Here is a 10,872-nt window from a genome sequence, read left to right on the forward strand (position 1 = left end):
AAAAAAAAAAAGGAAAAGAATTTTTCCATTTAAATTAGATAGCATACGTAATTGTTTATTGCATTTTATGCGCATAAAATCTTCAGATGGTTATATTTTTGGCGTTATTTATCTTGATAATTTCTAATTATGAATATTAATAATTAGAAGAAAAATTTATAATTAAAAATTTATTTCACCATGAAATATTATTGTTTCTTTCGTTTTCTTGTGTTAAGAATTATCTAAAGATTATAATTATTATCTTTCAGTATTTTTATTTTTATCAGTAACGACGATAACTTTTGAACTTTGTTAGATAAGATATATAAAAAATATATTTTCTAATATTTTTATTATTAACGACTGATAATATAATAAATGAATTCTCAAATATTTACTTTACTGCAGAAAATTTCAAAGAACATGCACATTAGACACTGTGCTTGTATTAAGGAAAATTATAAAGTAAGTTATATTAATTATATTTTAGTTTATAGATTCTTTTCCATTGTATTATCTAAGCATATTTAATTTTTTGTATGATCTTCATAATTTGTTTTGAATAATTTATGTTTTTTCGAGTAATTTTACATTTTACATTTAATTTTACAGGATGCTATCAAAAAGTTAAATGATCTTCAAAGTAATTCCAATTATCTCGAAATTGTTGCAAATAATTCAAAAATGAATTTTGCCAAATTGGAAGATACAGAGAAATATTTAATTAGGTAAAAAGTTATATATATTTTTTTATTTTAATGTTTAATTGTGATCAATATGAATTTTAATAGAATATTTCAACATAATAATTTATTGAAGTAATAATATATGACGATTTTGGCAGGTCTGGTATTAATTTGGACCAATTGAATAATCTTTCTATTATACATGTAGCTGGTACTAAAGGAAAAGGTTCTGTTTGTGCTTTTGTAGAAGCAATATTGCGAATACATGGATTTAGAACAGGTTTTTTTAGTTCACCTCATTTAATTACTGTTAGAGAACGATTAAGGATAAATGGCTCTCCAATAAATGAAACAGATTTTGCTTATTATTTTTGGAAAGTATATAATAAATTAGATAATGCAAAGGAATTTGAGTCAGACATACCAATGTATTTTAAATTTCTTACTGTTTTAATGTTCAACGTATTTTTATATGAAAATATTGACGTAGCGATTATAGAAGTTGGAATTGGTGGTGAATATGATTGTACTAATATTGTAAAAAATCCTGTATGTGTAGGTATAACAAGTTTAGGATTAGATCATACTTCTTTGCTAGGAAATACGATAGAAGAAATAGCATATCAAAAATCTGGGATTTTCAAGCCAAATACAATTGCATTTACTGTCCCTCAAAAAAAGGAAGCTTTAGAAATTTTAAAAGAAAGAGCAATTGAGAGGCAATGCACATTACACGTTGTACCATCATTTCAGTATTATGAATGGGAAAATGATCAGTTAAATAATAAAATGTTATATAGTCAAATTCAACAGCAAAATGCATCTTTAGCTATACAATTGGCAGTTTTTTGGATGCAATCCCAAATTAATCCAAACTATTTTTTGACAATTAATAATAATATATGTAATAAGAAATATTATAACTTTCAAGAAAATAATATAGATGGGAGTATTAAAAACATCAATGATGAAAAAGAAGAAATGATAAATAAAAAAACCAATGCAAAATATATATCATTTAAAAAGATTGCAACTGCATTATCTATGTGCATATGGCCAGGTCGACAACAGATTTTAAGAGGTACTTTATTTGATTTTTATTTAGATGGTGCTCATACTTTAGAAAGTATGAATTGTTGTATTTCTTGGTTTAATAATCAAATAGAAAACAATAATGGTAAACGATATTTGATTTTTAACATGACTGGAAAGCGCGATGTATCTTTATTCATGAATCGTTTGAAAACTATAAAATTTCATAAAATTTATTTCGTACCTAATGTTGCTGGGATACCAGATATAGATAATTTGACAACTGCTGAAGTGATAGATGAACAAAAGATAAAATGTCAAAAGCATTGTGAAATGTGGGGAGAGCAGTCTCCGCATGTTGTAAAAATTGTTGCAAACAATGTAATGGAAGTTTTAAATGATATTAGGATGGAACATATACATAATGACGAAACTATTATTTGGAAAGATAAAACTCAAGTACTTATAACTGGATCTTTGCATCTAGTAGGTGCAACTCTTGCAATTTTAGATCCTAATTTTACAATGACTACCAAATTTTAAAATTTTAATACACACACCATACACACACACACACACACACATACAATATATATATATATATATATATATATATATATATATATATAATGTATATATATAAATAAAATATTCTGCCTATGTGTGTGTAGAAATATTAAAATTGTATTATAACTATATAATATCAATACATTGCATTGTGATACATTTACAGTGTGTATAACAGAGCATTTGCATGACTATTTGTGGACAATTTATTTGTACTTTAATATAAACGCAATTATTTTCAATAAAACTTGAATATATATAAGATAACAATTTTTTATAACAAACAGAACTGCTACATACAATTTTTTTTTAGTAATAGATGAGCATTAGAAATGGAATATTAAAATTTTTCTAATAATTTATTTTAAAATATCTTTGAATGATATTCTAATTCAGATTCTGCTTCTGTATCTGATAAACTGAGGGACACACCTGTTCTTCTTCTAAGACGATTATCTTCAGGACTCTATGAAAGAGATTTTAGATTATAGATATTATTTAATTAGATTTATATATAATATATATAAATATATAGATATGTTTAAATATACATTCTAATCTTATATATAAATTTACAATTTTTTAATAAATAGAACAAACCTGATCTAAAATACCGGCAGTGGGTTCAGAAGCGTAGCCTACTTCTTGTGCATCTTCCTCTAAATCTGCTTCATATTCTTCCATTTCATCCGAGTCAGAATCAATATCCAAATCTACATATCGATTACCTCTTGATACTTTGCATACCATTTGTGCTAGATCGGTAAAAGTATAAGAAGAAACAGATAGTTGATTTTCAGCTTGATTCCTCTCTCGTAAGGCTTTTGCATTTTCTCTATCAGCGTTAAATCTTGGAAGAACTCCTGCTTTAGATTGTCCTTCAAAATATGTTTTTCCTGCATAGAGATGAATGTATATAAAATGTACATATTATACAAGAGCTTTAATTCATACAAAATATATTTTTACCATGTTGGTATCCAACTTCTTTGATTTCATCAAAATTGGTAAATTGAAGGGTCTTGAATTTATCGATTGGAGGTCTAATATATTCACAATAATCAGAATTCTTGACTTCTTCCAATTGTCTGACACAACTAACATATGCTAATCGTGATTGGATATCTGGCAGATTAGGAACTTTGACTGCTGTTGCAAATGGATTCCAACGTTTCCACAATAACCACCACCCAGACAAAGAATCACCATAGTTTGTTAAATCGGTATCATCTTGTGATCCAACATCGATAGCCAAAATATGATGAGCTCCTTGCCTCAACATTTCATCAGCTTAAATAAAAAAAAGACATAAAATTGATTTTGATATTATGTAAACGTAATAAAATGTAAGCATCACTTTTAACACGCTTTTGTAGAGATAATACCTGGCACGTTATTAACATAACACCCGTCGACCAAAAGATGCCCATCAAGAGGATCACAAATAGGAGGAAAGACACCAGCAATAGTCATACTGGCTCGAATGTATCTCCATAGTAAACCTGAGTTGACTTAGCTATTCAGAATTTGATAAATGCATCTTTTATCAACGGGAGTGAGCTTATAATGTTGTTTGTAATTTCTTTTATCTACGTTACCAAATCAAATATAACTACACGAATTTAAGAAATATTTTTCTCAACCGAGCGTTATTGAGAATATGGTCACACAAGTATGCATGTATGCACTAGAAATATGTACATACAAGTATGGATTAGAAAAATGTTTTATGTAAAAACGAAGTAAATTTACTTTAAATCTATGTATCATCAAGTAGAAGCATTTGTAAATTTTTATCAACGATAAAATTATTTACTTTTCTTATTTGTATAGAAGCTTTATATAAAAGTAAATTTATACGTTTTTACATAAACAAATTTAGTTATATTATTCAAATATTACCTGGAAGGTTATTGACGTACCCGCCGTCGAGTAGGAGATGGCCATCAACAGGATCACACATGGGTGGCATATAACCAGATAACGACATCGAAGCCCGAATGTAACGCCACAGCGATCCTAAACACGACGAATTATTTCTTTTTTTTTTTACATTTTTAATTTGTATGAACTAAAATCTTCCTGTAATCTTTTATAATAGAATATAATTTTCAAAGGAACAAATTTGCAGTATCAAGCAAATTTGAAACTCTTCGTCATCATAATTTAAATAGGAGTATACAGGAAGATATCAATGATGATAAATACGTTATATTTTCAATTAGAATAAATGAAACAATACATTTGCCAATTTATAATTCATCAAAAGCGATAAAACGGAGAGTACGTCAACAATAATTATTAAAAAAGCTCACTCCCCTAATCAAGAAAATTTGTTACATATAATATTCTATACATACACTGTGTGTGTGTAGCCAAAGATAAAGTGTATGTGTGTGTATGTGTGGCGCGTGTATATATACATATATATATATACACGCGCCAGAGAGAAAGAGAGAGAGAGAGAGAGAGAGAGAGAGAGAGAGAGAGGAGAGAGAGAGAGAGAGAGAGAGTAAAAAAAATAAATACTATAAGCAGATCTAAAAAAAATCTATGTATCACACAAGAGTGATACTTTGAATTATACAGGATTATTTAACTAAAAATTATCATTTAAAATTTTTAATATATCTATGTTTAAGTACAAACCATGTGTATGTGTGCGCATACAGGAATCAGTAATATCAGTAGTGATTGTGAAAAATGGAAGCCATAGATCTTCTATATAAGTATCTCCAAAAGTTGTTTGAATAGTTTTATTGAAATCTTTGCCGGAGAACATTGATGTCATAGGATACGTTAAGTCCAAAATTTGTCTCCACCATTGAGTCATTTTCTATAACATAAAATATAAAATAACAATAAAGTTAATTTGTTAATAATTCCATAAAATATAAAATATTTTTCTATATTATTTTTATATTATTACCTTAGACCATTCACGAGCCTTTTGTGTTGTCGTTGTTATATTTTTTTCCATACACCACAATGCACCCATAAAGGCACCGATACTAACTCCACCAACCATATCTATTGGAATTCCAGCTTCTATAATAGCTTTGAGCATTCCAACATGTGCCGCACCTCTAGCACCTCCTCCACCAAGTACTAAACCAACCGAGGTACCTGTCAACCAACGTGCTAATCTACTAAAATCGCTATGTACGTTTGGCTCAGACATTAATACTTTTGAATATAATTCATTCTGAAAGAAAAATATATTTTCAATAGTATATAATTTATTTATGATTAATAAAAGATTTATTATAAGAAAAAGAAAAAAGAAAGAAAAAAGGAAAAGAAAAAGCAAGAAGATAAAAAGAAGACAACAAAATAATTACAATTCTATATTGAGATCTCCTAGTAAACATTCGTTTAGGACACTGAATGTGATGATGACTGGAGACCCATGATCTCATGTTTAACCACTGTACAGTATTTGTAGGCCGCTGTCCACTTTGTTCTTTATGTAAAAGTACTAACTCCTTTTGTGTACGCATGACTAAACGTTCTACCTCACGTTCAGTACGTCCTATAGATGGAGGACGATCACCTAAACCTACTATCAATATACAGTCTGCTTGTCGTACACATCTTTGAGTCCATAATGTATACGTCGAATCACACTGATATAAAGAAATTCGATGTTGATCCTCTTGTTGGGCTAGCCATGATGTTAATCTATATTCATTCATAGGTTCCATAATTGTGGTACCTAAGGTCTGTGTATATATAAGTAGTTTGATTATATACTGAACTTATTTGATCTAGAATACGTATAAAGAAAAATAGTCTTGTATAATTATTAAGTACCTTTCGAACAACATCTGAAGTGAGTCGTAGACAAGGTCCAATAGCACACAATGAATGATATAATTCATATGTAAATGCAGTTAAAGGAACATCGTCTGATACAGGAACTATAGCTACTGTCGAGAAGTTTACTTGTGCTGGTCTTGCATCAACTGTCGCAGCTGCTCGTCTAAATGTATATAGTGTTAAATTATAAGAATTATAACATTTATATTAAAAAAATGTAACATTGATATATTAATCATATATATTTGATTACTTACTGTGTGTCATTGCTACCATTTTTAGTATGCGCTTGTTGCCATGTACCCAATATTCGATGACCAAGTAAATTTATAAGCCTTGTAACAACAATGGGATATCGTAATTTAATTACATTAAATAAACCTTCAGGTAGTTTTGCCAATTCAGAATCTCGAACTGCCATAACAGTAGTAGATCTAGGAGTCTGTGTGACCATTTCTACGATACCCACTAAGTCTCCTTTTCCATATTCTGCGACAAGTTCTTTTTTTCCATTTTTATAAGTAATTACAGATCTTAGTCGTCCGCTTAAGACTATAAAAGTTGAATCCGATTCATCTCCTTGACGATACACGGCTCTTCCACTTTCAAGAAACAGCCAATCCAAAGCAAAATCCACCTAAGATAAGAATATCATTGAAAATAATTTATTATTAGAAAAATTAAATTTAATTTTACATTGGAAATAATTATGAGAAATTTTATACATACCTGTCTCACGAAAGGACTTAGTCGTCTAACGACAGTATGAGCTACGTGCAATACAATAGTAGGTTGTTCACGCATGATAGCAAAAAAAGTGGATTTGCTAAGCAATGCAATTCGACTAGGATGTTTCGCTCTGATTGTATAAAAAGAAGGTTCTCCAGTCAATACCGCTAAACCTCCAACTATTTCTCCTTGATGTGCACTAAACATATGAACTTCTTGACCTGTATCACGTCCTTCCGGAACACGTTGACTAACTATGAGAGAACCAGATAATACATATACAAGTGCAACATCCTAGAAAAAGAAAGGAAATATTTCGCTATATTATATTTTATCAAGTAAATGGAAGATATAACTCAATTGAATTAATTGCATACTTTATGAGATTCTTCTTTCATTAAATATGTGCCTGCTGGCACTTCTTTGAGTTGAATTTTTCCATCTTTAAGAACGGTATCATCTTCCAAACCAAGTTCTTTAACGAATGCTTCAGTTGCAATTTGCACAAGTTGTGCTTCGTCCAACTGTTGCGTTGTTTCATTGATCGATTTCTTTTTAGGTGGATGAACACTTCCTGTATGTATAATATCAGGTTGAGTACTCTGTGAATGAGCGCTTTGCAACGATTGATGTCCTGTTATCATTGTTGAATTTGCCCAATAAGAGTCACATTCTGGTACGGTAGCAGAAGTACTCTGACCTGACTGTGAATTTGGAGTTGGATTTTTCCAGTCGTGAGTAGTTTTTGATCTATAATATGATATATGTAATAAATAGTTCTTATACGATATATATGTATATGTATTCTTGTATAATAGACCTTCTATTAATTGTTATAGGTATAGGCTGAGAAGTATTAGAACTAGTAGCTTCTTTATGTATATTATCACTTCCATCATATTGATCCAATGTAGTTGCTAAATTCATAGCACTAGGCATAGAGTCTGTGTTTTGTGCAGCAAAATTCTCCCTCGTTCTTGATCTAACAGGTGAACCAGAAAATGAGCTTTGCTTTTTCTTATGAGTTCCCTGATTGACTAATTCCGCAGAAAGACCTAAATATTGATGCAATGCTGTAAACGTTACACGTTGAAGACGAACCATAATGACTTGGATAACTCGAACAAATGCATCTGGATGATCCTGAAAAACCTATCAGGTTAAAAAATATTCAATGTAAATTTAAAAAATCTTATTTTATGTGTATGTGTGTGTGTGTGTCATGTACATATTATATATCACACACAATACATATATATTATATATGTATTACATTTATATATTATTTATTTTACCTCTTGAAAAGCACTCATTGGTAATTTGACCACAACGGAATCTTCCACAGCTCTTGCAGAAACAGTTTTATAAGTACTCGTGTGACCAGTAAGTACATCAGTAAAACTTAGAAGACTGGTTACGGATTCTCCAGTTTTTACTAGTTTTAAAGAAATTTGAGAACCATCGGGTCCAGTTATGAATACATTAACAAGACCCTGCTGTACGATGAATAGATTCTCATCTGGGTCTCCAATTTTAAATAAAATACTTCCAGCTGGTAAATTCATAATTTCTGTATGTTTACATAATTTTAGAAAAACAGGTTTCTCAAAATGACCAAATACTCTGATGCTTTGTAACATGTACAAAGCATCAGGAGGTACTCTATCTCCTGGACCATGATCTTCTTCTAGATATTCTGCTGGTGGTTCTAATACCTGACAATATTAAATATAATATTATGCATGTATATATAGAATAATTAAAAAATTTCAATTCATCATACATACCTTTAATTGTTGAGGCACAGATTCTTTTTTCAGTTGCAAGAGTCTGCGTGCAAATCTCATAACAGCTCTTCTCTTTTTCCCTTGCCCAGTAGGATGTACTTGTCCACCTATAGATTTCACTTTGCGTAACATTTTTCTTCCATAGAATAAAACTTTGTCCCTTTTTCTGAATCTTGGCTTGCCGCTGCCTACTACAAATTCTTTGACTTCTGGAAGGAACTCCTTGTTTTTCCATTTCCGTAGAATAATTGTTGTTATTATCAATAGAATCAATATAATGGATAAAATAATTATGTATAAGGTTTTGGAAGTTTGATATCCTTCGATAAATGATCCGATCCATTTCGAAAAGGCGTATGATCCAAAATTCTCATTGATTTTGCTAAATAATTCAACTATCTGTAGAAAGAGAAATATGTATGTTATTAATTAAAATTATTTCATATTTTTATACAACTGATTATTGCATCTATTCTTATTAATTCATTATGAAAGTGCAATATAAAAGAAGAAATTAAAATAGATATATAATAATAATAATAATAATAATGATAATAATAATAATAATAATAATAATAATAATAATGAGTATAACAACAACAACAATAACAACAATGGTAACAATAACAATAACAATAGCAACAGCAACACAACAGCAACACAACAACAGCAACACAACAACAGCAACACAACAACAGCAACACAACAACAACAACAGCAACAACAACAATAACAACAACAACAACAACACAACAGCAATACAACAGCAACATAACAACGACAGCAACATAACAACAACAGCAACATAACAACGACAGCAACATAACAGCAACACAACAACAACAACAACAACAACAACAACAACAACAACAACAACAACAACAACAAGAATAATAATAACGATAATAATAATAATAATAATAATAATAATAATAATAATAATAATAATAAATTGACAAGTGTATCTACATGCACAACCTCCATAATGAGTAGTCATCTCTTCTCTGCTCTGCGCTTCCACGATGTAGGAATATGAATGAAGAACGTCACGAGTACATAAGTGGAAAAGATAGACGAAGCAGTGCGGATTGAAGGAGACACTGCAATTAAAGTGATTATGTGTGCAGAGAGGAAAAAACAAATCTATGCTTTATCAGTAACCTTTGATACTTCGTTCGAGTCAACCAGCGCCATTTTGGTTATTGCGTGATACACATACACATACACACACAAACAGACACATGTATATCACGCTCATTATTCTTTAAAAAACTCAAATAAGAATTCTAATAATTTTATTATAAAAACACCTAAAATGTTTTATAAAAAAATTTACTTATATACAAGATAATTATTTGTTAAATATTGATTTGTTAATATAAATAATTAAAAGAGTATTAACATTGACCACGTACGTTAACCATTTGCTCCTTCTTTTATCGACCAGCGTATTATTACATTGGCGTCTGATATGCTTGTGCTTTCATTTCTACAGTAGTATAGAAGATTACGAGCTACCATAATAAGAAACGTAAAAAATTAAAAATAACTTTTGCAATGTTCGCCTGTGGCTCGGGGATAGAATATACCCATCTATAGTATTCCCTGTTTGTCGTAAAAGGCGATTAATAGAGGGATGTCTTTGAATGACAAGCCAACCTCATAAAAACCTATTTGTTACGGAAATTTCAGGAAGAAAAGTTTGATGGCTTTTGCATTGTGCATTTTATTCATTTTCAAATAAATAAACTTCGTATACATTAGATAATATATCGCGAGTAAATAGATATAATTATAAATAATATTACGATCACTATATTGATATTAACCACGTTTTTAATGAATTTAAGCAATTATTTGATAAAAATACGTATGATGAAAAAATGACATTATTTAATGCATAAAAATGAATGGTAAGTATATTTTATAGATAAATGAATTAGACAAACACACATACACACACACGAACACATACATCAATCATGTGATCGTGATTGGTTAATCAAAATATAAATAATTTGTTTATAAAATAATAAAAATATAGCTTATGAAATAGTAATAAAAAATTGTTTTTCTTTTTTTTAAGAAAAATAATGAATAATTATAATAAATCGAAGAATGCATAATTTGAAATAAAAACGAAAAGGGCAAATTTTGGTATTGACCAATCGGAAGATTCGATCGGCCATCTTCTGCGCAGAAGAAAAGATTGGTTGTAAGCGTCGCCGATAGAGCGAGCTTGAGTCGAATTCCGGGCGATTTTGGACGAG

The 10,872-nt window shown here is 29.7% G+C and overlaps 2 protein-coding genes across 15 annotated transcripts in view; one reads left to right on the forward strand and one right to left on the reverse strand.

Moving 5' to 3' along the window:
* Window positions 1–17: 17 nt before the first annotated feature.
* Window positions 18–10,872, forward strand: part of LOC122636769 (folylpolyglutamate synthase, mitochondrial-like) — a 34,633-nt gene continuing 23,778 nt past the window's right edge. For 4 of the 7 annotated variants that reach the window (XR_006329037.1, XR_006329036.1, XM_043828373.1 and 1 more), the window contains exons 1-3: window positions 20–447; window positions 595–710; window positions 827–2,283. Coding sequence is in view for 3 of the 7 variants with exons in the window: in XM_043828373.1 (XP_043684308.1) it covers window positions 361–447; window positions 595–710; window positions 827–2,243 (1,620 nt within the window). In the remaining 4 variants the exon portion in view is untranslated. Of the gene's footprint in view, window positions 448–594; window positions 711–826; window positions 2,284–10,872 lie in introns of all 7 variants that reach the window. The other 3 variants (XR_006329038.1, XR_006329039.1, XM_043828370.1) reach the window with 3 other exon arrangements.
* Window positions 2,363–10,097, reverse strand: LOC122636766 (neuropathy target esterase sws). Of its 8 annotated transcripts, none has more exons than XM_043828349.1 (17): window positions 10,018–10,094; window positions 9,572–9,702; window positions 8,603–9,001; window positions 8,111–8,530; window positions 7,636–7,967; window positions 7,193–7,565; window positions 6,816–7,109; window positions 6,344–6,723; window positions 6,081–6,249; window positions 5,609–5,989; window positions 5,197–5,472; window positions 4,917–5,103; window positions 4,170–4,286; window positions 3,653–3,769; window positions 3,237–3,557; window positions 2,868–3,163; window positions 2,363–2,733 (listed from the first exon to the last, which is right to left on the reverse strand). In XM_043828349.1, the coding sequence occupies exons 2-17, from the start codon at window positions 9,584–9,586 to the stop codon at window positions 2,632–2,634; spliced, it is 4,179 nt and encodes a 1,392-aa protein (XP_043684284.1). In that variant the 5' UTR covers window positions 9,587–9,702; window positions 10,018–10,094; the 3' UTR covers window positions 2,363–2,631. The 8 variants fall into 8 exon arrangements, 7 of the variants coding, with proteins under 7 accessions (XP_043684284.1, XP_043684287.1, XP_043684285.1 ...); XM_043828352.1 differs by having other exon boundaries at window positions 9,581–9,702; window positions 10,018–10,093; XM_043828350.1 differs by lacking the exon at window positions 9,572–9,702 and having other exon boundaries at window positions 10,018–10,097.

This window comes from Vespula pensylvanica, chromosome 23 (genome assembly GCF_014466175.1).
Source record: "Vespula pensylvanica isolate Volc-1 chromosome 23, ASM1446617v1, whole genome shotgun sequence".
In the NCBI taxonomy this organism is placed as follows: Eukaryota; Metazoa; Arthropoda; class Insecta; order Hymenoptera; family Vespidae; genus Vespula; species Vespula pensylvanica.